The sequence below is a fragment of the Labrus bergylta genome, chromosome 9 (assembly GCF_963930695.1).
Source record: "Labrus bergylta chromosome 9, fLabBer1.1, whole genome shotgun sequence".
NCBI lineage: Eukaryota > Metazoa > Chordata > Actinopteri > Labriformes > Labridae > Labrus > Labrus bergylta.
In genome coordinates, this window is record NC_089203.1 from 25,410,686 (window position 1) to 25,437,807 (window position 27,122).

At 41.2% G+C, this 27,122-nt stretch overlaps 2 protein-coding genes across 2 annotated transcripts; both read left to right on the forward strand.

The window, feature by feature from the left end:
- The first annotated feature begins 1,766 nt into the window (after window positions 1-1,766).
- Window positions 1,767-20,291, forward strand: tgfbi (transforming growth factor, beta-induced). Its single transcript, XM_020656057.3, has 17 exons — window positions 1,767-2,010; window positions 3,548-3,646; window positions 10,718-10,782; window positions 11,264-11,421; window positions 11,648-11,812; window positions 12,744-12,890; window positions 12,982-13,123; window positions 13,212-13,424; window positions 13,751-13,888; window positions 14,131-14,273; window positions 16,190-16,326; window positions 17,219-17,349; window positions 18,492-18,616; window positions 18,753-18,855; window positions 19,040-19,107; window positions 19,237-19,261; window positions 19,444-20,291. Exons 1-17 carry the CDS (start codon window positions 1,898-1,900, stop codon window positions 19,503-19,505), a joined length of 2,034 nt encoding a protein of 677 aa, XP_020511713.1. The 5' UTR covers window positions 1,767-1,897; the 3' UTR covers window positions 19,506-20,291.
- A 4,443-nt stretch (window positions 20,292-24,734) lies between these two features.
- exosc3 (exosome component 3) lies at window positions 24,735-26,748 on the forward strand. The gene is made up of 4 exons (XM_020656059.3): window positions 24,735-24,999; window positions 25,190-25,339; window positions 25,433-25,584; window positions 25,671-26,748. The coding sequence occupies exons 1-4, from the start codon at window positions 24,775-24,777 to the stop codon at window positions 25,876-25,878; spliced, it is 735 nt and encodes a 244-aa protein (XP_020511715.2). The 5' UTR covers window positions 24,735-24,774; the 3' UTR covers window positions 25,879-26,748.
- The last annotated feature ends 374 nt before the right edge of the window (window positions 26,749-27,122 follow it).

Consider the following 27,122-nt stretch of genomic DNA (forward strand, 5'->3'; position numbering starts at 1 on the left):
AAACTAAAAAAATCTCACTGCTATAATTTATGTGCAAAAAACCTTTCCAATACTTAAATGCAATAACAATAACATGTCTAATCGTTTATTGTGCACTGTGTGTGCACTTTGTGTTCCTGCTTCGCTTTGCTTCCCCGCTGTGGAAACAATAAAGTTAAATCAGACAAATGCACCTCAGATTTCAGTTTCTGAAGGGCAGTATTTCTCTTTTTACAGTCAGGGCTTCTGTCAGTTCCTTACTTTATTATCATGTATTATTATTAAACATTATAATCCTCAGGGCAACAACAGGTCGTCAAACTGCTGTGTGCATCCTCACCACAAGGTGTCAATAAACCTCTCCTTTTACCTGACTTCATTAAAATGTTCTTCTGAGATGATTTTCTGTAAAATCACTCTGATATTATTATTATTATTATTATTATTATTATTATTATTATTATTGAAAGACACTTTATAATTCCCTCGTCTTCCTCCTCAAATCTTCAGTCATTGGTTGCGTGTTGATAATGAGCGCTGTGTGAACACTTGGTCTGATCTCGTCTGTTGGGGGTCAGCGATGTCTCTCATTGGTTTGTGGACGAATATTTGAAAGCCTTGCAATCCAAATCTTGGTTGTCACCATCTCCTTTTTTTCCAGAGTCAGAAGTGACGAGAAGTGTGCACCTGTGGGAGGGGTCACTAAATGTTCAATTACACTAATATATGATAAAACTGTCATTCACTATTATTATGGTATCATTTTGGTATATGGTGTACATTGTCGGTGACAATGTAGATGCTGATTCTGGATGAAACAGGTTTTAAACAAAATGTAGACATGCAGCAGACTCTGTGGTGTCTTTAAGGACAATCCAAACACTTTTCAGGTTGCCATAGTCAGGATTTGTCAATCCCAGGTAGCCCTGCCCTAACTCCTCCTCTGCTTTCTGGTCTATTTGACTCTAAATGGGACCATCATTTGCAAAATGAACAAGACATGAAACTAGACACTGCTTTGGACAACCAGTGGAGTCAGCCACTGCTGGACTTCAGTAAGATCACAGTTTACACAGTTATTTTTTTTAGTGATGTGTTGTTATCCTGTTCTGGTACAGCTGTTGAGGTTGCTAGGCGACAGGGGCGGCACTTTGAAATAAAAAAACAGGGTAAGGATGAGTACAGCTGGTGACACAAACAGGTGTGAGAGGTCAACATCAGGCGACGAAGGCTGGGTCCTTCAGAGGATGATACACCTGAAATGACACCCAGCCAAAGTGGTTTTTTAACCTTCATAAGAATCCCTCCTCTGTTTGTTTTTGATGCATGCAGGTGATTAATAAGGAGCACTGCAGCAAAGCACTGTAAGGCAGAGAAGTAAAAGGCTTTGAATGGTTACAGTGCTTGATTCAAAACATTTTTGAAGAAACATCAGACTTCTACAATCAACAAATCAAAATATCCTTTAGCCTACTGTAGATGCTGACTTGATAACGTTTTCATAGTCTATTTATAGGCCTATATTTAACCTCATCTTGAAGCCTTTTAACCAGAAAGTAAAAGTAAACATGCCAACTGTGAGACACAAATCGGCTGCTGCATTAAAAATGTAGACAATTTATTCTTTCTTTGAACTTGTCAAACTTGGAAACTTCTCTGAAGCTTAAAAGAAAAGTTTTATGGAACTGAAGGAGCTCTCTTCTTTTCGGTGTCTAATGTCTCGCCCCTCCCCTCCCCTCTCCTCCCTCCACCTCCCCCCTCTGCTTTATAAACGAGTCCCTTCTGACTCCTGGAGGAACCGCGGGGCTGCATGCGGAGAGAGAAGGAGTAAGAAGAGGCAGAAGAAGTGCAAACTAGGAATAAAAGAAGCAAAAGTAGCTGTTGTCGAGCTGCAGCAGCGTTCCCAGTTTGAGTGAAGATGAAGGTCCTGGTCCTAGTTCTGGGTCTTGCCCTGGTCCTGACGGTCTGTGTGGCCCGCTCTCCGTACCAGGCGGTCCTGCAGCACAGCCGGATCAGAGGCCGGATGCAGGGGTGAGTTTGATCCGAGCCGTGCAGTGTCGGTCCTGCAGAAGAGGGTCTGTGCAGAAACGCTCCCATGACACTTCATCAAACCTTTTGATCGATTTCTGTCTGATTACAACTCAGATGTGATGAGTGACGAATCATTTATTTCTGCTTAGTCTGTGAATGTTCACTTTTGATTGTACTTATAAACATCCTAGAGAAACATTAGTGCATTCTGTAATGATTTCTGCTGCTGGTTCTTAGAAAAAACAAAAAAAGTAATACAACTTTTCACATTTAGTCTTCAAGTGTAGCTCAGAGTCTGTAGGAATCTCTGCTCGGGTCAAAGAAGCAACGAGAAATCTACTGGAATTGAAATAGTTTCAACATACAGTTATTATCTTGTGTCATAATAGTGATCATGTTTCATTCTGCACACATAATTACTTTATGGAGATGTTGTTGCAGGAAATATTTAGATGTTTTGAAAGAACTTTTGCAGCAGTTGCAATGATACCAGAACAACAAAACTATAAATCCTAGACACACATTTGGTAATGTAGTTGTTTATGATTATCAAGAAATGCAAAAAAAAAAAAAAACAACTCCTGCACACTTCAGTGTAAATTGGCCAGCAACATTTCACCAACATATTTATAAAATGTAGACAGTGTGCAGGAGCTTTCTTGGATTAATTAATTCCTCTCTGAATTCACACCTGTCCTAAATGTAGGTTTTTTAAAGCTTTGGTTATTTTTGATGCTATTGAAAATTAAATAAGAGACATTTTATTGTTTAAAAAATGGTATCATAAATCTAAACCTGTCCATGTCTGTTAACAGGCTGCACTGACCACATGTTGCTTTAATATATAATAATAATCCAACAGGAAGACGTTTCTCTGTGGGTGTCAGCTATGAGTATTGAAGGTCTTTTTTCTGTGTTTTTAAATAAAAGCGCTCCTCAAAGATTCCACCTTAAAACCCCTTAAATGTTTCCTTAAGTGATGTTAAGGTGGAGACTTTTACCTTCAGGGAAAACCTGAGAATCATGCAAACGTTTAGCAGCTTTAATGTGACCATTGAAGACCACACATGTTTTCTTCATCACATTAAACCCCTCATCATGTTCAGGAAGTTTACACTTTCTTTCTGACAGGGAGTCCACCGTTTTTTTTTTTTACTTTAGATGTGATGCTGCATGTGGGAGAGTTTTCTTTTTCTGCAGAATCCCAAGTTTTTATTTAATATAAAGCAGCCAATTTGTTTGACTGATTTCTATGTGTTACCGAAGGATCAGAATTCTTCAATGTTTTCAGTAATGTTCAGTTAAGGGTGGCATAATTGTTCAATCTGAACTTTAACAGATTTTGAAATGATCTCATATTCAGATATAAAGTTTCAATAACTTTACCCAGGGTTGATTAAATCAAACTGAACTTTAAGATTATGAGGTCATTAGAGACGGAATAAAGATTTTAAAAGTTGTCTTTTAGTTTCTGATTTGGCTGTTTTTAATCCTCCTGACTCTTCCCTCTGCGTCTCTTTTCTCGTTCCTCTTTCAGGCAAAATGTTTGTGCCATGCAGCAGATTAAAGGTGCCGACAAGAAATATTTCACCAACTGCAAACAGTGGTACCATCGCAAGATCTGCGGAAAACCCACGTGAGTCTGACTGAAAGAACTTTTTTTAATATTCACTTTAAAACTGTTTTTATAATACAGAACACAGAACACAGTAAGTACAAGATTTACGACTTTTAGATTGAAGTTTTCATTTCCTGAGTTTATTTGAGCGTCTGTGTTCCTGTGCTGGAAGACTTGTTGAGAGTCTGTCGAGTGTTCAGTGTGTGTGCAGTGTGACTCGAGTCGTGCCGGACGGAGAGAGAGTTTGTGTTTAGAGGACGGAGGAATGTCCCTCTCCGGAGGTGTCCCCTCGCCTCTTATATAACCGCAGAAGAAGAAAAATCTGCAGCAGAGTCATCAGCGTTAGTGTACCTGAAAACCTGCGACCTGGAGGTTCATTTAGAGGACACTCAAATATGGTCACCTCTGAAATCAGAAGTCCTTCCTCTTCTTGATTTTTGATCAGTCGGTGAGTGAGAAGTGACATATTTTCAACTGAGAGCCCTTTGAGCGCAGCGTTTTTTTTAAGCTGTATGCTGAAAACACTTTAATGGATTGGTTTTGTACAGTAATTAGGTTCTTACAGTATCTGTCTCAATGCTGCTCACTAGCTGGAACAGAGGAGAATAAAGACTTCAAACAGCAAACCCAGATGTAAACAGGGCAGGATTTTAACTTTCGGGAGTTGAGTTGAGAGGGGAGTGTGTGTAATGAAACGACGTAAACAGAAACTTTAAAGCTCCCTCTGGTGCTGCATTTAAGTGCTCAAGAGAAACTCTGAAACATTGATGATTTTCAGCATAATTACTGACTAAATGATCATTTCCTTCCCTTTTACTTGAATTCAAATGTTTAAGGATGTGAAACTGAGCTTTGAAATGAGCATGACATGACGTGAAACTGAATTTCATGTAAACAAAAAAGAAACAGAAATTGAAAACTATCTTGTGCTGGATCAACAACTATAGCTTACTGAAAGGAATGCAAACCCAGGAAACAAACATGACACACATGTAACATGACGTCTCCTCGACTGAACTGCTGAGAGACTCTTAACCTGCTGAGGTTGATGGGACAGTCATCAGTCCTGCAGATATTTGCTCATACTCAAAAGTGTTGGACAGTTTAAAATTTCTGTTGATGGCGCTACAAGAGAGTCAGGGGATCTCCAAAAGTTATAAGAATTCATCCTTAGGGGGACATCTAACCCACATCATCACCTATGAGTTGGTGACTTTGGACATTCTGGATTACAGTGGAGGATGACCTGACAGCTTGAGGGACTAGTGGGAATCACCAACTCAGGAAGATTTCGGGGGCAGTCTGCCTGTAATTCTATTTATTCAGACATTCAGGGAAAGATCAAATATTCTGATTTATTTTAATCATTTCTATGCGTGCTGCTTTTTTTTAACAAAAAAGTGCATCTCTCATTCTTTACCTGTGAAATTAAGATGTCCCGTCTTTTGAGTTGATTGTATAACACCGTTACCATCAGAAGTTTTTGATTATTCTGCAAAAGATATCAACGTTTAGAAGAGCTGTTCCTCAGTGAAGCCAACACAAGAACTCAGCTTCGTGCTGCTCTTCAGGTTCGACTGCAGGAAAATTAGATTAGTGTTTTTCTGTTTGTGACTGGCTGCAGCAAAGAGTGAGACGATTTGATTCAGACTGTGTAAAGGCTGCAGATACACACACACACACACACACACACACACAACAACAGACACACACACACACACACACACACACACACACACACACACACACACACACGTACACACACACACACACACACTTACACACACGTACACACACATACACACACATAAACACACAACATTAATGAGGCCCTGGCAGCAGTGGGCCAGCTGGGTTGCAGATCTCTCTCCGCATGAGCTGAACAGGATTAAAGCACAGACTGTTAGTGTGCGTGTGTGTGTGTGTGTGTGTGTGTGTGTGTGTGTGTGTGTGTGTGTGTGTGTGTTCGTGTTTGTTTGTGTGTGTGTTCCTCTTGTAAATGCACTAATCAGATGAAATCTTCCTCTTTCAAGTTGTCGTCATTTTTGCGGCGAGAAGTTATATCCTGGAACTCTCTCTCTCTCTCTCTCTCTCTCCCTCTCTCTCCCTCTCTCTCTCTCTCTCTCCCTCTGTGTAAACACACCGCACTGTAAATCACACAGACACACACACAACCTCCTCCCTTGTTTCCCTGCAGAGCCGTGAACATGATGAGGATGAGGGATGAAGGTCCCTGACATCCTGAAGATTTAAGAGTTTTAAATTCTCTGAGAACAACAATAGCCGACAGTTTAACATTCAGAGTGTGCTGCACAGATGTTTATTCAAAGCAGCCTTATCTTAAGTTACTGAAGTATAAACCATAGCACTGTTCACACATGCACAGAACATGAACCTGCAGGAATCAGACACAGGAGAACATTGTTTGATTACATTTACTTAAGAGAACACTTTAGGATAGATACTCTAAGACGTACGTGATCTTTGCACTCTGATCATAAAATTAGAATATAAAAAAATGTTTTAAAAACTTCCGATTTTTTATAATTTCATAGCGTCAAGAAGTATTCTGTCCCTGTTTCTACATTAAGAAATGTTTTGCATTCACATGTTTATTGTGTTTTTGGACACAATCTTAACGAGCACTTTTATCAGTGATTCTGGTTTGTTGAAGTCCACTTAGATTCAATGAAGATGAAGCCTTAATAAATGACATTTCATTTTAAAAAAAAACACATCTGACCTCAAAAGACCAAATTTAATCCTGATAACAGTTTAGTATATAAATGGAAAAACTTTTTTAGATTGAGCATTATTGGGTATTTCCCTCACTTCATACCACTGACTGAAACACACTGGTTTCTCTATGTACACAGACGTTTCTTTATTTTACCTGAAGTGATCTATACGCCTCTTAAATGTTCATGTTCACGAGGTATTTTAGCCTGTGATGCTACAGAGACCTCATGTTTACACAGTTGATTGCTCCTGATTAGACAGAGCAACGGATCCTTCCAAAAACGAATTTATACAAAACAGACTATTGTTAAAAAATTGTAGTACAAGCAGTTATGAAGAAGTTCATAATCTCAACAGAATCTGCTGAGAGACAGATTTGTTTTTGGTTTTAACACACAGTTTCCTTTTTCCCCTTTCCTGCCTTCATGTCTCAGACTGTTTGTACAGTTAAAGTGCATGAGTTTGTGTATTTTTTCATATTTGTGTGTGTGTGTGTGTGTGTGTGTGTGTGTGTGTGTGTGTGCAGGATGTTAAATGCAGCTTTAAACGTTGCTCAAAGTTCAGACAAAATTCTCACAAACAGATTCTTTCAGCGAATCAGGAAACTGGAAAAAAAAAAAGAGGAAGTGAGAGTTTCTGAGGACGTTTGTGAAGCAGTGAGAGGACACACACACTTACACACACTTACACACATACACATACACACACACATACACACACACAGTACGGTCTGTGGAAACACTCAGCTCTTATCTGACAGGTTAATTAGATTTACACTCATGGTGTGGGGGGTGTTTGAAGTCTGACTCTGTGTGTGTGTGTGTGTGTGTGTGTGTGTGTGTGTGTGTGTGTGTGTGTGTGTGTGTGTGTGTGTGTGTGTGTGTGTGTGTGTGTCCTCTGTTTGTGTGTCAGTGGGTCTCTGTGGAGGAGTATCAGCAGGTTACAGGTCAACAGAAGGAAGACTCATAACTCCCTTCATAACTCAACAACCCTGACTACCCCCGACCTTCTCCCCCCTTCATCCCCTTACTCCCCCCTGTTGTGTTTACCCCTCCCCCCCCCCCCCTTAGTCCCCTTCAGCTCAGCCCTCCACTCCTGAAAAACTGAACTGTCAGCAGAAATCTTGCACATTTCATAACGCTGTTTGTGCGACTCAAAGCTGCAGTTTGGTTTCACACAGGTGCCAACATGCTACTTTGTTCACATTCAGTTAAACTTCAGACATCATCATCTTTACTGACAGACTCAGGAGTCCTTTAGAACTCAGATAAAACAAAACAGGACAGAAAAACTGATGGAAAAGTTCTGAAAGCCTTTACGACTTTTTAACGTTCTACAAGATTTGAAAGCAGAAGGCTTAAAGGCAGAAGCTGAACTCATTCTAAATTCAATTTTAAAAAACTTTATTAGTCCCCAGGGTGGGATTCAAATTCTAGAATATTTGCTCCTTACTGGGTTCGACACGAGACCAGATTTTTTAACTTTGATATGATTCTAGAAGAAATCAATCATTATTGATACATGTTTTGATACCACTGCGGTTTTTGCTGTTAAGAGTTTTGTTTTTATTTGTTTTTCACTGAAGTAATGATGAGACAGGGATCTGATTTCTCATGGAAAAGTTAATAAAGGATTTTTTCCAATCCTCCACTTCTCTCCTCCTCTCCACCTCCTCAGCCTCTCTCTTTTTCCTCACTTTCTCCTCCTCCTTCACAGTTTCTCTCCCCCCTCTCCTCCTCAGTTCTCTCCTTTTCTTCCTCTAACTCTCCTCTCCTCCTGCTCCTCCTCAGTTCTCTCCTTTCTTCCTCTAACTCTCCTCTCCTCCTGCTCCTCCTCAGTTCTCTCCTTCTCCTCATTCTCTCTCCTCCTGCTCCTCCTCAGTTCTCTCCTTTTCTTCCTCTAACTCTCCTCTCCTCCTGCTCCTCCTCAGTTCTCTCCTTTCTTCCTCTAACTCTCCTCTCCTCCTGCTCCTCCTCAGTTCTCTCCTTTTCTTCCTCTAACTCTCCTCTCCTCCTGCTCCTCCTCAGTCTCTCTGCTACTTCTCCTTCTTCTCCTCCTCTTCACCTTTTCTACCCTCCTCCTCTCCTCTCCTCTCCTCCTCTCCCTCAGATTACTTCAACATCCTTAAATCTCAGTTTCAGACTTTAAACTCTTTCTCAGTTTATTTTGGAGCGTTTTCAGCTCTTACTGAATCAGAGACTTTTTTTTTTCTCATATGACACACGCCTGCACACTGAACCTGAACACCCATTTCTCTTGGCGGGAAGTTTCCGGAACGTTTCCCTAGAGCGGCTCGCCTGAATTGCTGCGACCCCACTCTGTTTATTTAGTCAGAAACCCACAGCGGCCATCTTTGTTTATGTGCAGACCAAACGGGAGTCGAGTTTCCATCTGGTTTGATAATCAGTCCCATATTAAAACACACACACACACACACACACACACACACACACACACACACACACACACACATACAAAGATCTCCATCTGTTAATATTTTACTGCCTGTGATATCAGAGTTTCTCCACCTTCTGTCTCCACAACATAAATTCAGTTTTATTAGAAGAAGAAACAAACCTTAAAGATCTCAGAGACCTGAACTTGGACCCTGTTAAAGCACTGATGTCTTCTTATATTTGCTGATTAATGTATCTTATGTTGACTCAGCAGTTTCTTTTCTATATCTATTATATCTGCATGAATTTAAAGCTACTACTCACTGAGGTTGTGATGTTTTATTTTGAAGAGAACAGGAAGTTAAGCCTGGTAAAGGTGTGGTGTTTTATCTGGCAGTGGGTGACTCAATCCCCCCCCCCCCCCAAAAAACAAAAGCGTCTGGCAGCAGATTTTTCTTCTCTCAGAGGAAATGAGCTTTATGAGCCCAGACGACTCACACAGTTTTATTATGGAAATCTCTACAGGAAGTCAGAAAGGGCTCTGCTCGGTATGCATGCTTCATTTCAGCAAACACATGTGTGTGTGTCAACAGCACACATACACTTTTCAGCACAAACGCACAAGTTCCAGCACACATCTGTGTCAGGCAAGCGGCAACCTCCAGTGTTTAAAAATGAAGCTAATACAGAAAACTGCAGTTCCTCTTGTGTCCACTAGACACTGTCTTCTGCAGTGAGTCAATCCCCATACAGCCCCGTGTTAAAATGTACAACTTTAACGCAGAAGTAAATATGTTTACAGGCTGGTTCATGAAAACTGTATGGGCAGAATTTATATATCACTCACCTGTTCCTATTATATTAATGAATTGTAGAGGATATTCATAAATTTGCACAATTAGGGGTGTGACCTCTTTGACCCACAGGTGGATGTGTTGTAGCTTCACCTCTTGCTTTGCTTTCTAGATTGATCAAATGAGTGATAAAGTCTGCATTTCCATGGTGTGTTCACACGCACAGCATCAACTGCTCAGAGTCCTCCTGAAACACTGACAGATTATTTGACACAAATAATTATTTGACGCAAGTTCTTCAAAGGTTTATGCATAGTTCATTGTGGAGCTTGATAAATCATCAGGAAACAATGGTCACAAGTACAAAACTAACTGAAATTAAGATGTTTTTTTTGTTTTTTTAAAGGCAGAGTTTCTTAACAGTCGATATTATTGACTCTAAGTAGAAACAGTTTGACCAGTCAGGAGCTGAAGTGTGTGATTGTGCAGAAACATCATTGTTGAATATAACTTTGGTTCCAAACATGTAAATGTCTGCAGCCCCACTATTGACTCTGTGAGGATATCATGAAAATGGTGAATGCATAAACAAATGTTCTGTTAAATGTTATTGGATGGAAAGTCAGTGAATAACCAAAGTGTGCACCTTACATCTGGTAAAATGTGAATTTAAGCTGCCCTGAGTTCAGATCCAGACTTTTGTCAGAGCTGTGGGGACACAGTTCTCTGGTTAATTAAACAACATTCACTGTTCATGTAAACACTGCATGTTTATGTTGTCATGGAAACAGTTGGAATGTACCTGCAGATTCCCACAGTCTGTTCTTATTGTGCAGAATCACTTTTATTAGCATCATTACGCAGACAGGAATTTATGTGTCTGTCTGCTGCAGAAATATTAGTGAGCAGTTACGAGCCGCTCAGGTGGAAACAGAAGTTTTATAGACAGACGAGCGTTTTCCTCCTGAGGCTGAAATGTGCAGGACATGACGCTGTGGGAGTCTGCAGAGAGCCGGTCTGAGGAGGGTTCTGTTCTTTGCACATAGGAAGACCCAGGAGCTGAATAAGAAGAGGAGGGGGGTGTTATGAAGAATTTCTGATGAGCGTTTGACAAAGTCAGGAACAGAAAATGACCCCTCATGTGTCCTCTCCTGCTGCAGGGTGATCACCTACGAGTGCTGTCCTGGTTATGAGAGGATTGCTGGAGAGAAGGGCTGTCCTGCTGGTACGACCTCTGACCCCATCAAAGAGTCTACACAACTGACACACAACGCATCTATTACTCTAGTACTGAGCCTGTCTGCATCATCTCAAGCAGAAACTGCAAATCACTGCATCAATAATACTGAAAACTGTTTTTGTAGAGTGAACATACTGATGGATGTGTTACAGCTCATGAATGAAATATAGAAGAGATAAAAAAAAAAAACAGAAAGAAGAGCTGAGAACTGTCCTGCTGTGTCTGACCCTTCCCCTGCATACAGGCCTGTCACAGATGCATTGTGGGTGTTCTGCTCTAATAGTTTGTTGTTGATGAAGCTGTGCAGACAAACAGGAGGACCATTATGGTTTATTTTAGCTGTAGCAGACGGTGCTTTGTTTGTTGATTATGATTATTTGGTGTGTGTTTTTGTGTGCGTGTGTGTGTGTGTGTGTGTGTGTGTGTGTGTGTGTGTGTGTGTGTGTGTGTGTGTGTGTGTGTGCAGCATTGCCTCTGGTGAACATCTACAACACTCTGGGCGTGGTCGGAGCCTCCACCACTCAGATGTACTCTGAACGGGCCAAACTGAAGGAGGAGATTGAAGGTCCAGGGAGTTTCACCTTCTTCGCCCCGAGCAATGAGGCCTGGGCTGCCCTGCCCACGGTCAGAACGACCACACACACACAATCAAATACACACACACACACACACACACACACACACACACACACACACACAATCAAATACACACACACACATACACACACACACACACACACACAATCAAATACACCCACACACACTTGAGCTGTTGGAAAAACTCTCTAAACCTCCTACTAAAACTCTCTCTGGTGTTTTTGTTGTTGTTGTTGTGGTTGTTGTGTTGCAGGAGATCCTGGATGCTTTGGTGAGCAATGTGAACATTGAGTTGCTGAACGCTCTTCATTACCACATGGTGAACCGCCGCCTGACATCCGAGGAGCTCAAACACGGATCGACCTTCGCCTCCATGTACCAGGACTTCGACGTCCACATCCACCACTACCCCAACGGGGTCAGTAACACAATATATACACACTGTAACACACTACAACGCGCATTAACACAATCATTTATTATCTTACTTACTTTGTCTATTTATGTTTTATATTTACTTTTTATTTTTATTAATATTATAGTTTTTATTTTTTTTATCCTTTATTCACTTGTTTCTATTTCTTTTTCTGCTCTTACCTTCTTATTGCTGTTCTCTTTTGATTTGCTTTTACCTCTTTTAGTTTCTTACATCTTTTTAAATCTTTGGTCCTCTTGGTCTCAGCTCGTGTTGCCTGGGTTCTTATGATGGTTCTTATGATGGTTCTTATGATGTTTCTTGTGATGGTTCTTATGATGGTCGGGTTATATATGTCTGTTGGGTATCGTGCACTTTGGGTTCTTTTCTGTTGAATTGTATTTAATTATTTTTAGTATTTTGCATTTGTTTTGTTCTTCTGTGTTTGGTTTAGTTTGTTCTTGTTTTGCTGTTTGTCAAAGCACTTTGTAAACCTGTGTTTTTAAAAGGTGCTATAGAAATAAAGTTATTATTATTATTATTAATGCAACACACTGTAACACACTTTAAAACACTGAAACACACACACACGTTGTAAAACACTGCACATCCACCACAGCCGCCACAGGATCAGTAACACAATATATACACACTAGTGAATACTGTTACACTCTGCATTTCAGGGTCACAGACACATACTATGGGCAATTTCAAATCTGCAAGAAAGTGGAACAACATATTTAACATGCACTACTATTGTAACACACTGACAAACACTATAACACACTAAAAAAAATCACCAACTCAATCAGGCCTGTGTCATAAAATTTGCAAACTGTAACACACTGTAAAAAAAAACAACTCGCTACACGCTGTGACACACCGAACACTTTGTGTGAGCTGATGGTTCACAGATTGTCTCTCCTCTCCTCAGATCGTGACGGTTAACTGCGCTCGTCTGATCAAAACTGACCAACACGCCACCAATGGCATCGTGCACGTGGTGGACCGCGTCATCACCGCCATTTCCAACAACGTGAACACGCTCATCGACGTCGACGATGACCTGGAGACACTGCGAGTGAGTAAACCCGTCGATCAATTTGCCCACATCCACACCCCGCCGATGATAACCTGCAGAAACTCACTTCCTGGTCTATTGTTCTGGTTAGACGGCGATGGCGGCTGCGGGTCTAACCGCCATGTTGGAGAACGAGGGTCAGTACACCGTCTTTGCTCCCACCAACGAGGCCTTTGAGAAGATTCCTCAGGAGACCCTGACCAGGATCCTGGGAGACCCCATAGCTCTGAGAGGTGACTAGCCCTGACTCTGTTTATTTCTGTTATTTAATCTGATGACATGACTCTGATTCTCCTCCTGTCCTGTCTCCGCTCCTCTCAGACCTGCTGAACTACCACATCCTGAAGACCATTCAGTGTGCCGAGTCCATCGTGACGGGGACTCCCATGGAGACTCTGCAGGGGACCACGCTGGAGGTCGGCTGTGACGGAGACCAGATGACCCTGAACGGGAAGGCCGTCATCACCAAGAAAGACCAGCTGGGAACAAACGGAGTCGTCCACTACATCAACGAGCTGCTCATCCCTGACTCAGGTAATAATACTTATACTATTATATACTATTACTACAAACAAATACTACTGAAACTGCAGAGCTGCATCTAATACAAACAGTACTGCTGTTAAAATAAACACAGCAAAACATCAACAAGCTGCTCATCCCCGACTGAAAAAAACTAGATACCTTTAAATGAGTGTGCAGTCATTACACTACACACTCTCTTTCTCATTATACCACCTCTACTGCATTCAAACACAAAGTACCTTTTTAAAAATATAAAACCTAAAAATGTAACCGTCAACGTTAGTAATCGTAGTGTGTACCTGTCATATTTTTGTGTTTAACTTTTTTTTTTGCAGCTAAGGTTCTGCTGGAGCTGGCTGAAGGTTCCTCCGTTGCCACGGCAACCAAGCTGTTTGTTGAGGCAGGCCTGAGCCCCCAGCTGACGGGCTCCGAGGCTCTAACCCTGCTGGCTCCTCTGGACGATGCCTTCAAAGGTAAACAGACTCCTCCCCCGACCTGCTGCGAATCTTTTGACATTTTTGATTAAAAAAAAAATTATTCATATTTTGTGATTTATTTTTATTGACAAATTAATTGATTACTTGTTGCAGATAAGATTAGATACTTTATTGTCATTGTATGCAGGCGACATAATCTGCAGCTATTCACCTGTTAGTACAAACCTGTGTGTGTGTGTGTGTGTGTGTGTGTGTGTGTGTGTGTGTGTGTGTAACAGGCAGCGTGACAATGAATCCCAGCATGAGGCTGCTGATGACCAATCACATCCTGAAGGAGCAGCTGTCGTCTAAAGCGCTGTATCATGGTCAGGAGCTGGAGACGCTCGGAGGACTCAAGTTGAGAGTGTTCGTCTACAGAAACGTGAGGATACTTATATGTTTATTTGTTCTTTATTTTCCCTCTAAGCTGAACAAACATCAGGCTCATTAGTCACTCAAACTGCTCTCTGAATCGCAGAGACGATTAGGTCGTCTGCAGCGGATTTGGTTTCAGCGTCTAATTTTGGTTTTCATTATTTTTCGCGTGTGTTTTGAAGCTGTTTGGTCGAGGTTTCCCGACAAATGAAACCAGCTTTCGTTTTATAATGAGACAGTGATTTCTGCTTCCTGGAATAAGAACACTTTAGTGGTCTGTAACTTGAGATATTTTCCCACAGACTATCAGACTGTCTCCACGTTATTAAAGTCTGATTCTGATGCGTTTCTGTCAGTTCGTTAAAGCAGCTGCTTGTGCGCTGTGTGAGAACAAATCAGTTACTGTGTCTGTCTTGTTACCAGGCAGACAAGGAGGATGGTCCGTCCTCATTGGTCATGAATGTGGTCTCTGCCTACTCAGTGGGGATTCCATGAGGTCAACGAGTTTCTGTCTGTTTTGTCGTGAATAACTTTAACAGTCTCAGTTTGAGGATAAATCTGTGAATCACATCTGAGAGTTTAAAGAGGAAACATCAAACTTTATTTAATTAAGAAGCATTTTTTTTAAATGAAAGCGTGACAGCATGAGATGTGGTGACTGAATGACTGAGAGGATCATTACTGCCACCGCATGATGTCATCAGATGATGTCATCCGATGGTCGGAATGAGAGATGGCTGCAGAGACGAGCAGGAGAGTTAAAGTTCCGTTAGGTGGGAATATTTACTGAAAATATGAACATGGCATGAATCAAAAACTAACGGCAGTACAAGCTGACATGAACGTTTGTGTGTGTGTGTGTGTGTGTGTCCACTCCTGGAGCTAACACGTGTTTTACCTTAAAGGGATGACACCAAGCTAATCAGGATATTTCCATAACAACGAAGGTAAACAAACACTTATAAAGCTGAACTTACAGGTTTAAAAGAACGTTCTCACTTCAGCTCCTGCCGACTTCACCCTAGCAGGAAAGAGTCAGGGTAAATTCAGCTGTTCTCATTCACACATGCAGCTCATGAAGGTTTGGTGCACTACTGGTCTTCCTCTGTCTCCCCCCTCCCCTCTCCCCCCCCGTGGCTCCACATGTTTCAGGTCCTGGACCCGGACTTGTGGGTGGTTCATATTTCTGCTCAGTGATGAACTCTGCAGACCACAAGAAGCTTCCTGCTTCCCACGGCTGCTAAATCTTTCCAGACTGTGTGTGTGTGTGTGTGTGTCCATGTGTGTCGTGTGTGTGTGTGTGTGTGTGTGTGTGTGTCCATGTGTGTCGTGTGTGTGTGTGTCACATCATGATGTCGTTCTGATGATCTCTTTGTTCCATCTCTCATGACTTCATGTTTTCCATTAAAGCTGAATGCTAAGCAGACGAGCAGACACACACTGATTCTTTGTTTCTGAATTTACTCAAAGAAACAAAAAGTTCCATTTTTTTTCTTCTTCATCATCCCACCAGAGAAATATCACTCCTGTTTCACGTCTCATTGAAAAAAAAACACTTTCAATGGAGTTCAGATGTAGAGAATACTGACAGAAACACTTCCACTTGAAAGGCAGAGACCTCAGACAGAACCAGAGTCGTTGGACAAATGTGTCTCACGTGGGAGCTGAAGGACAGACCAGTCGATCACAGAGTTGTGATGAGTTGTGATTGGCTCAGAAATGACAGTTTTAATGTGTTGGCTCAGCTGTCAGGGAGACTTCAGCCTCTGTGCCTGTGACATATGTAGCTCTGAGTGAAAGTAGCTAGTGGAAGACGTTACATTTAATGAGCCGTTTGTCTTCTCGACCTGATGGCTGATGGTCCTCCTCTCTCTCTGTATCCTCTCCGGTCTCATGGTTTTTCTTCCCTCTGTGTGTTTGTAGAACCTGTGCATCGAGAACGCCTGCATCGCCGCTCACGATAAGACGGGCCGGTACGCCACCTTGTTCACCGTGGACAAAGTCCTCACCCCCCCGATGGGGACGGTGATGGATGTGCTGAAGGCCGATGACCGCTTCAGGTGAGTTCATGTCGGCCTGACTGAATACTGTCACAGCTGCTTGTGTTCCTGCTGAACTCTGAAGAACATGTGAGAGAGTTTCTAACCGAGGCGTCCTGCAGACTGTGAGAGAATCAAACAGAAACGGATGAGTCAGCATGTTTAGGACCTACAGAAGGTTTTGGGATTAGTGATGAGCACTCGGAGAGTTCAGCTGTGATGGATTAAACAGACTCCAACACTACCTCCTCCTCGTCCCACTAATGGCTCTCAGAGTGATGATCAAGCTTCCAGCTGTGATTTAGGTGGGCTGGAGGTACTTCATAATGATGGTGTACTTGCGCTGCTGTTTAGTTCTTTGAAATAGTTGTAGCGGAGAAATATCTCCCACTGCCGCTCGGTCATTCTGTGGAAACTCTGATGGATGGAAACTGATGCAGGAGTGGTTGGTGAAGGCTGTCAGCCGAGGGAGGAAATTCAAGTTGAATAAATGAAGTGTTATGTCTAAAGAGTCCAAGGTGACGTCTTCAGTTCCAACAACAGTAAGAAAAACCCCAAAATATTCAGTCCACCGTGGAATAATCTGAGACAAGCAAATGTTTAACTGCAGCGACTAAATATCTTATTTTTGATTAATTAATAAATTCATTCATCTCATAGAGACAGCATATGAAATCTGAAGTTCTTGCATTGGAAGCAGATCTTTATTCTAACTGTGAATGTTTAGAGTTCGAGACAGCGTCCCTGAATTTTATGGATGTTTTTGTAAAGAGTGAAATTCAAAGTGTGTGTATTTTAACAGTTACCAACACAAACGGGATGGATCGTATTATTCTTTAAATGGCGGCTGTATTTATCGATGAAGTTTTCCTCTCAGCGATGTACGAGTCAAACCGTCCTCCTCTGGTTTCAGCGTCCTGGTCGGAGCCATCCAGACCGCGGGGATGACCGAGCTGCTGAACCAGCAGGGGGCGCTCACCTTCTTCGCTCCAACCAACGCCGCCTTCAGCGCCATGTCTCCGCCTGAACGCAACAAGCTGATGCGTGAGTTTATGTGTGAATTTTTGAATGTTTGATAATTACATCGTTTTTTGAGACGTGTTTTTTAGAACGATGCAATCTCTGTTATTTCAATGATCGATAGTATCAAAAAGTACCAAACCTTTAAAAAGAGGTCAGGTGTGTGGGAGAGGGATGAATCTGGATGAGTCTACACTGTACATAAACACTGGCATAGCATCATCTATCAATTTAGACAGTGTGCAGGGATTTGCCGCAATTTTTCTCTCAACAAGAAATGACCTAATGTTGGGTGCTCAGGACTTATTTTTTTTGTTGCCATGGTATCAAAACAGGTATCAATATCATCTGCTTATTATTAGAATCATATCCCAAATATTTAAAATTCTGGTACAATGAAAACCCTTCAGAGTGAAACTAATGTGTATGGATTCACAGCTGGAGGGTTTGAAGAACAGTTTAAGACTTTTATTTTTCTCTTCAGGAAGACATGTGTGTGTGTGTGTGTGTGTGTGTGTGTGTGTGTGTGTGTGTGTGTGTGTGTGTGTGTGTGTGTGTGCGTGTGTGTGTCTCCTGCAGCACCTTGTTTGGTCTGATCGCTCGGAAACATTTTGTTTATGTGACTCAGACTGAATGATTTAATCAGGTTTATTTAAAGTGTGTGCACAGGGATAATAAAAACAGGCACAGGGCTGTTAAGAGGTCAGCAACATTTTAAATAATAAACTAAAATTACTCAGATCATTTTTTTTTTTTTACAGTATTGTATTGTTAATTCCATTTATGCAATAGACTATTTATTAGAAATGGGCGTGACCTCAGTGACATCACCCATTGGTTTGTGGACCTGAGCTTTGAAGCATCAAGTTTGACAAGTTGGTCGCTGCCATGTTTTTTTGTTTTGTTTTGGGACCAGGAAGTGACCATATTTGGTCAAGTGGGAGAACCCTTACTCCTCTCCAGCTTCACCCACTTGACTTAAATATGTTCACTTCCTTGGACAATATGTTCTTACTGAAAACATAAACAGAGCTTCTTTTAGTACAGCTGAAAACCCTCAGCAACATTTTTTCAGTTCACCTTGTCAGTCACCGGTAGCCCCGCCCTAACGCCGCCCCTGCTTTTTGGTCTCTGTGACTCTGAATGGGATCATCTCTGTCTCCTAGGTAACCGTCAGGAGCTGTCAGCTTTGCTCAGGTATCACCTGGGGGACGGCATGCTGGTCAGTGGGGGAGTGAGCTCTCACACCAGACAGAAACCTCTGCAGGGAGAGAGACTGGAGCTGGGCGTGGTCAGTCCTCACACACAGACACACACACACACACGCACACACACACACACACACACACACACACACACACACACACACACACACACACACACACACACACACACACACTGCCTAACCTGCCCTGTCTGTGTTTCAGAGGAACTACACCGTATATGTCAACAGGGTCCCCGTTGTTGACGCAGATCTGATGGCGACTAACGGAGTCGTCCACGCCGTCAACAGTATCATCAAACCTCTGCGTGAGTCACAGCGCCACATCCTGCTGCCTCCTGAGCGCTATAGCTGTATAAATCTAACCTTTGGAACAGATATTTATATTATTTATATTATTTATTTATACTTCCAAAGTTTGAAGTGCATGCTCTCTGCAGAACACTGGCTGAATGTGTGTGTGCTTTTGTTTGTGTGTTTGTGCGTATGCAGCTCCTAAGGTGGAGCGAGAACAGGCTGACGGACCCGCAGCTCCACTCAGAACAGCTGCTTCCTCCAGGGTGAGAACACACACACACACACACACACACACACACACACACACACACATTTAAAACTCTGAAAATTAAACTAATCTAAGTGCTTTTATTTCTGGTTTTTAATGAATTTTCCCTTCTTTGGTCTCTCAGGCTGACTCAAAGGGCTTCAGGAATGGTGAGTTTGTCATAGTTTTTAAATGTTTTAAGTGTTTTTTTAAATAGCAGATATTGTCTTGACCTGCTCTCTGTGTGTAGTGCACATAGTTTGTTATGAATGCAAACCTTTAAGAATCAAAGCTGGCAGACTGTTAGGTTTCTAATGATTGTTTTTTGGGTATGTGGGTTTATTTTTTTCAGACGATCTTTTCCAGAAGGTGGTCCGGAGTCGCTCCAGCAGGACGATGAACAAAAGTCAGTAAATCTACAGAGAAGAAAAAGTCGCACAGAACATCTGAGGAAACCAAAGAACACAGCATTGTGCTCATCACAAAGTGTCAAAGGTCACAAGTACAAGATGTCTAACAATCCCCCTGAAATCCTCCAACACTGCCGACCTCTGTTCAGTGTTTGATGAACATTTTCATTCTGAAACTTCAAATGTAAACTCATCAGTGATTCATGGAGGCGCTCAGGCTCATGCAGGCTGCTCTGACCTGCTGATTGGTGTGTGATTAAAACAGAACATCAGTGGAATACACAGTTCATGATCATAGTCTAAAGTTCATTCATAAAAAACACAAGTGTCCATTTGTTACACTGACAAACATGTTTATTACTGCAGGAAACAAATTCATCTGTGTCTTTAACTGCTTTTTTTAGTCAAACCAAACATTTAGCATCTCTGGGGATTGTTGAAATGCATTCTGGGAAATGTAGTAAACTTGGTATTCATTATGTGATTCAGTCTTGGAGGATCTGAGGAGGATTGTTTAGTCTGTGGAGAAATGAGAAAAAAACATTTTATATTTTTACTGTTTTTGTGTACTGTAAAGAAACATTAGTTTTGACTAAATGTCACCTTCTGAAGTTTGAACTTTTTCTCATGTAAAACTTTTGTAAAGTGTGTTGTTGTTTGTGTACTCTTGATTGTTGTGTTCCTGCAGCATGTCGCAGGACTGAGCTCCAAACCAACAAAGTAGAACCTGAGCTGACGTTTTTTTTTTAGGATTTTTGTAAAAAAATAAAGCAGAACATGAGCTCTGAAATGTGATCGAGTCTGTGTGTGTGTGTGTGTGTGTGTGTGTGTGTGTGTGTGTGTGTGTGTGTGTGTGTGTGTGTGTGTGTGTGTGTGTGTGTCCACATAAAGGCCTAGGGGTTCAGCCTGGGTTCACATCTCTCTCTTTCTTTGGGTTTTGTAAAAAGGCTGCAGAGCGTCCACGCGTCACAGCCGTCATGCCAACTTAAATCATGTGTGATCCCGTGCACGTTTCCTGCACGTGCACGTTTCCTGAATGTGCACACTCCCTCAGCACGATCGAGGAGGATCAGAGTTATGAAATATTAATGTGGTCCAGGTGAGACCAACAGCAGAGCAGTCCAACAGAAACACAGATTCACTTTACAGAGTTTTAATGTCAGGCAGTGAACACCTCACAAAGGGAACCTTCAGTGTTCTCTGGAGGGAAAAATAAATCCCCCCCCTCCCTCCCTCCCTCCAACACACACACACACACACACACACACACTCAAGGTTCATTCACAGTCACACACAGGCCGACATTGAAGTAAAACTTTTTTTATTAGAAATCCATGCAGCAGATTTCGGTTCCAACTCTCGTTAACGATGTGTGAAAGTGTTTCAGGCTTCATCGTGAATAAAAAACAGAGGAGAGGAGTTTAAACTCGAACCAGACCTGTAGAACAAAACAACATTTGAGGAAGAAATGAAGCAAACACAACGAAGCATGAAAATAAAATCAGTGTTTACACAGCATCACTTTCTGTTCGCTGCTTCTGTTCCTCCATCAGTCCGCTGGAGGTCTACAGATGAAGGCGTTACACTAAAAACTGAGCAGCTTATGAAACAGGATGCACACGAGTCAGTTTTGATCATCTGTTTCATTTTTACAATGCTTTCACGTCTCAGAGAAAGAGCATCATTTCACAGCATATCTCACACATAACTTTATTTATACAGCACATTTCATACGACAGGCGTAGACTCAATGTGCTTCAAGCAGAAAGATAAAAGGCAAAGAACACATACTGTAATGATAATCATGTAAAACCATGCAATAAGAAGACATATACTATAGATACAGAACATGAGATCAAAGATAAAACACTACAATATTACAACAACAACAACAAATATTTAAAAATGGGATAGTAGTTGTCCCATTAATCACTTAATTAAAACCTAACAAAGCGCTTGTGAGGAAAGACTTCTTAAAACAGGGATGATATGTTCAGATCTTTTGGTTTGTGTTCAAATTTTTACTGCAGAATTCTGAAAAGTTTATTTCCCGTGTGTAACGACTAGAAATAAAGCATTAACTAGCTATTTAGAATCTGACTGTTGACAGGAAGCCTCTTGCTTTGTATATATTTTGGAGGTGATAAAAACGTTGGTGTAATAGAAGAAGTTTAAGACAGGAGGTCAGAACAGAAATGATCTCCATTTAAGAGAAAGATTAACAACACATGGGTTTAAGATCAATCAGAACTTTGGACATTCAAACATTCACTGTATATACATAGTCAACAAGTTGGGATGCAGGATCTGTTATCACTCAAAACATGGTGTAAAAAGGAATTATTGACAAGTCATTCTTTTAAGTAAGAGGTGCAAACTGTGCCTCCTCCTCTGTTGTTTTACTCCTCCTTTGTGTGTGTGGTTGTTTCCCTGTTTGTTTCTGTGTCTGGGTGTGATACTCACTCCTGCTGCACACCTTGAACCCATCCACTCATCAAGCTTCTGCAGTGTGAATATATACCCGGCTCTACACACCAGTCTTTGCCTGAGTTCAGTTCACCTCGTGGTGACTTTGCTGTGGTAAATCTAATTCTTAAGTTTTGGATCTTTTTTTGCTGCAAACTAACTTTTTTCGTTCCCTGTCTCGGGATCATCTTTCATCCAGAATCTCAAGTCCTGAGCCTCACCCGGCCGTGTTCTCAGCTCCTGCCATCCACCACCACTTCAACTAAACATCTCTGCCTTCATCAAGTGCCATTCAATAAATAACTACGCATCGGAGGCTAGAAAGTAAAAGGAACAGAATTCATTTGATTCCTGTTTTTTTAATATTTTGGCTTGAACTCTCTCACAATCACCTTTATTGATTACAAGATTTCCTTTAGAAGCTGCCAGAGCCGTTTGGACTGAATGAACTGAAACTGAAGATCACTGATGTCTGCTGGATAAATACTCAGACTTCATTGCAGACATATTCTTGCTTTGTTACAGACTGTGTTTTTGTCTGTTGCTTGTTTTTAAATATACATTTTCTGATTGGAACAAACTGAAACGGGCCTACAGGGCAAAGAGCTTTTATAACCAATGTCACGTTTAAAGTGGTTTGGTGATGATTTCAATGTCTTTGTGCGAAAACAACATTTAAATGAAAAAGAGCAGACGCTGACGCTGACTGACTCCAGATCTATCATCTCTTGAATTATTAGATTTCTGAGCTTCTCTTTTATTGTAACTTCAGCTTAAAGAAACATGTTCAGTTTCTGTCTTTATTAAATCATCTCGTTTTATTTAACAAGAACATGGGAGCAGATTTCCTGACAGCCTGTCAGTCTGATGTCTGTTTGATTCTCAGCTGCAGCTGTTTAATGCAGAGCCGCTTTCAGCTGCAGAGCTGCTGCTCCTGCTCTCCTCCTGTGTTTGTGCAGAGATGATTGACAGCAGCAGATAATCAAGCACAGATGCTGCTCACTGCAGGACGTAAATCTGACTCTGACCAGGAAACAGAGACACAGAGACAGTATAGAGATGGTACAAAGACAGTACCGAGCTTTAGTCATAGGAACATTTGAACTTCTGCAACATTTAAATCAACTTGGTGCTGATTGTTCTGGCTGCAAAAAAATATCAAATGTAAACCATTTTGAACTTCTGCATTTTATTCAAATTATTGTAGAAACTCTCCATCAATTAAAGAGTTATGGAGAGGGCTGTTTAATCGCAACTTTTAGAACAAAAAAAGTCTGCAGATGAGGGGTAAAGTAATTTTAACTTTTACTTATAAGTTGCAATTCTGCGATATAAAAGAATACATTACCCATAAAACTCCTGCTTTTTTTTAAATCCACTTTAAGTAAAAGGATCATAGGATGTTCTGAATAAACTGAGATGATGAACAGAGTGCAGAAGAGAAAAAAGTTCCTGAAGTTCCCACAGTGTTGGTTTGAATATTTCATATCACTGCCTCACACTGCTGACTGGTCATACTGTGAGGGTTGAGGAAATATTTGACTCAATTTAAAACATCTTGTGTTTGAAATGGGAACCATATTGTTCTCAAATAAACTGAACTATGTGAAATGCCTTTTTTAAAACTCCAACCAAACCTCCGATTGAAGCTGCTGAAATGTGTTGTGACGCGTGGAGTCTCTGAGACCCACAAAAAAACAAATCTTTATTCATACCGTGTTCGAACAAAATCAAATATTCATCAATATGATTTCAAACAGATAGTTAGTGTTCTGCTCCGTTTGGTGGCATCAGAGCGCCACCTGCTGCTCAGAGGGAGTCATCGCACTAGATTAAAAAAAAAAATCTGTTGATGATTGTGAAAGAACTCGCCAGCTTTTGTTTCTGTCTTAAAATTCTGTTTTATGTCTGAACAATGTCTGAATATGTACAGACAAGTTAATATCGATTTATTTATTTATTTTATTTACAAAAAAATAACAAAAACAAAAAATCAAACAAAGAAATGCTGTAATTAAAAATATGTTGAATAAAACAAATAAAATAAAATCTAAACACAACATTATTAGCCAGAAAAGGAGTAGAAAGAAGTTCAAATTTATCTAATCCTACCCCGATATCTTTTTTTTTTTTTTTTTCCGCACACAAAATACAAAATATGTTGCACTTGTTGGGACTTTCGGGGCTGGAACTGAGATTCAATTGACAGAAGAATTAATTAAGAAAAAACACGTGCAAGAATTAATAGAAAAAGTTTCTCAGTTATCACATTAATTATTATTTTGTTTGTTCTGATACAGTTCGTCTATGGCAAAGACAAAAACATTATACAAGGATCTGAACTAAATTTAATTATTTTCTTTATAATTATAAAAATTCTTAAGTATTGAAATCAGTCTGCTTTAGAAAGGGAAAATCATAGACTGTAAATATTAAGGGCATAATACTGTTGTAGTTTGAATTAACGTGTTCCTGTGTATTTTGCTGTTGTATGTTCATCCTCTATAAGAATTTGTATGAACATTTTTTGTATTGTTTAAATTTGTCAATAAAAATAAAAATAAAAATAAAAATAAAAATAAAAATAAAAATAAAAATAAAAATAAAAATAAAAATAAAAATAAAAATAAAAATAAAAATAAAAATAAAAATAAAAATAAAAATAAAAATAGTTGTAGTTTTTTTTGTTCCTCCAGCTCACCAGGGGGCGCTGTAAGCTAAGATTCCAGTTTCCTGTGTGGTGTCACATTGATTTCAGTCCGTCACGAACAACAACACATGTGAGTGGAGCTTGCCGGAGAGCGGAGATGTTTTCCTCTCTAAAAGACAAAGTCGGGCAGGTTTTGTTGCCAGGAGATGAATTCACCTTTGACACCGAGGACACCATCTCCCTCACGACTCCCGTGAAGCCGGAGAAGGTGGTGTGTGGTCCGGGTCTGAGGCGGAGCGGAGACCGACTGCAGGTGTGTAAAAGCGGCGTCCTGCGACACAAAGCTCCCAACATGTTCTGGATGGACTCACAGCAGAGGAGGGTGAGTCTGCACACACAACACACAACACCAAAGACATGTTTACTGAGGAATACAACGACTGGCACAACATGCACGACCTCAGCAGATGATGTGAGGCGATGAGGACCCTGAAGGGGAATTTTCTGGACAGGTGTTGGGAGTAGTGCATGCTGGGAGTTGAGTGTGTGTGTGTGTGTGTGTGTGCCCTCAGTACGTCCCGGTTAAAGGAGAAACAGTCATCGGCATTGTGACAGTCAAATCAGGAGACATCTTCAAGGTGGACTTTGGAGGAAGTGAGCAGGCGTCTCTGTCCTACCTGGCGTTTGAGGGAGCAACCAAGAGGAACCGCCCCAATGTCCAGGTGAGACAGTGAAGGACACAATGTGAGAGGGGGTGTACCGCTCCCTCCCTCACCCTGTTTATGTAACACTTCCCTCCCCTCTGTGTGTTGCAGGTAGGGGACCTGGTGTTCGCTCAGTTCGTGGTGGCCAATAAGGACATGGAGCCGGAGCTGGTGTGCGTGGACAGCGGGGGTCGGGCCAATGGGATGGGGGTGTTTGGAGGAGGAGGTCTGCTCTTCACCGTCTCTCTGGGACTCGTCAGAAGGTAAAAATCACACTCAAACATTTGTCTCTGCCTCCCTAATAGACCCCCTAATAACCCCCAATCTGCCCCCCCCCCCTCCCCTTCAGACTGCTGTCCCCCCAAAGTGACCTCATGCAGGACCTGCAGAAGCTGTTCCCCTGTGAGCTGGTGGTCGGGATGAACGGCCGCCTGTGGGTCCGCTCCTCCAGCACCCAGCGGACCCTTATCATTGCCAACCTGCTGCAGAGCTGTGAGACCATGACGGCCCCCCAGAGGAAGGCGCTGTTCGCCAGGGTGGCAGAGGGGACGCTGTAAGAGACCCCTAGAGACATGCACTGTTTACCAGGGTGGCACAGGGGGGCACTGTAAGAGACCCCAGAGACGGGCTCTGCACACCAGGGTGGCAAAGCGGACATTATAGAGCACCCAGAGACGGGCGCTGTTCAGGAGGGGGTTCTCCAGAAACTGATACTGGATCAGAGTTTAAAGCAGTCTGAGGGTTTGTTTGCAGGTTATCCTAATATAGACTCTAAACATCAACATTTAAAGGCTTTATATGTGATTTTTTTTTTTTTCGCCCTTGAGCACCAGCATGAAACCAAATAGCGATCTTTATTATGCTGGTATCTTCACACTGCATGTAAATTTACCTGAAATGAGCGTGATCTAGAAACACAGTTAAGCAGTGAGTACAGTATGTTATTCTTCTTTTCTCTAGTCCCTCAATTAAACAACTTTTATACACGAGGGGAGGAGTCAGCCGGCCGTCCTGGCGATGTAAACAAAGTGAAGATAGGACTCTGAAAACTCTGAAAACATCACAGACAGTGGGACTCGGGTGTTACACCCATTGTAGACAGTCATGACTCAAGAGTTATTTTCAGAGGATATACTTGATTTATATTACATTTAAGTGAAAAATCACATATTAAGCCTTTAAATGTATTCTGGATGTTTTGTTTTTTCTAAACTATTTCACATTGTTCATCTGTCAACACCATCAGGGATTTGCGCTACACCTTCGAATGCCTTTCTCTATTAAGTTTTATTCTATACGTTTTTTTGAACTTCAGATGTGTCCTCAGAGTGGTTAATCCATTAACTTTTATTTTTTACCAAACAGACACACATGTTTTATATTCGTGTGTTTTGTAATAATGAAAATAAAACTTTTTCAAAGTCTAATTTATTTCTGTGTGTTTTTTGTTTAGAAGAAACTAGAGGTTACTTTATCTTTAATTTATCTTAACACTGAAATCACACTGGACTGGAAGCTTTGAAACATCACTTCATTTTAAATGTTTACAGTTCATTTAAGTTGATCAAAAATAAAAATAATTAAAACTTAACTGAAAGATTTTATTTTCACTGACGGATTCAGTCAGTCTGTCGACTTTTAAGTAATTGTAAAATGTACAGTATGTATACAACATATATTGGGGAGGACTCTGGATTTGTGTTGACTTGGAGCCACAATATGTGACTCTGTTTTGTAGTGCATTTGTAGTCCGTGTCGACCATTCACGTATCAGCAGGCTTTGGTTTAAACAGGAGGAACA

Excerpts from the sequence above, each read along its gene's own strand:
- exosc3 (XM_020656059.3), top strand. The coding sequence starts at position 24,775 with ATGTTTTCCTCTCTAAAAGACAAAGTCGGGCAGGTTTTGTTGCCAGGA. Across the intron at positions 25,340-25,432 it reads GGAACCGCCCCAATGTCCAG|GTAGGGGACCTGGTGTTCGC; the intron begins GTGAGACAGTGA and ends TGTGTGTTGCAG. Across the intron at positions 25,585-25,670 it reads TCTCTGGGACTCGTCAGAAG|ACTGCTGTCCCCCCAAAGTG; the intron begins GTAAAAATCACA and ends CCTCCCCTTCAG.
- tgfbi (XM_020656057.3), top strand. The coding sequence starts at position 1,898 with ATGAAGGTCCTGGTCCTAGTTCTGGGTCTTGCCCTGGTCCTGACGGTC. Across the intron at positions 2,011-3,547 it reads ATCAGAGGCCGGATGCAGGG|GCAAAATGTTTGTGCCATGC; the intron begins GTGAGTTTGATC and ends TTCCTCTTTCAG. Across the intron at positions 10,783-11,263 it reads AGAGAAGGGCTGTCCTGCTG|CATTGCCTCTGGTGAACATC; the intron begins GTACGACCTCTG and ends GTGTGTGTGCAG.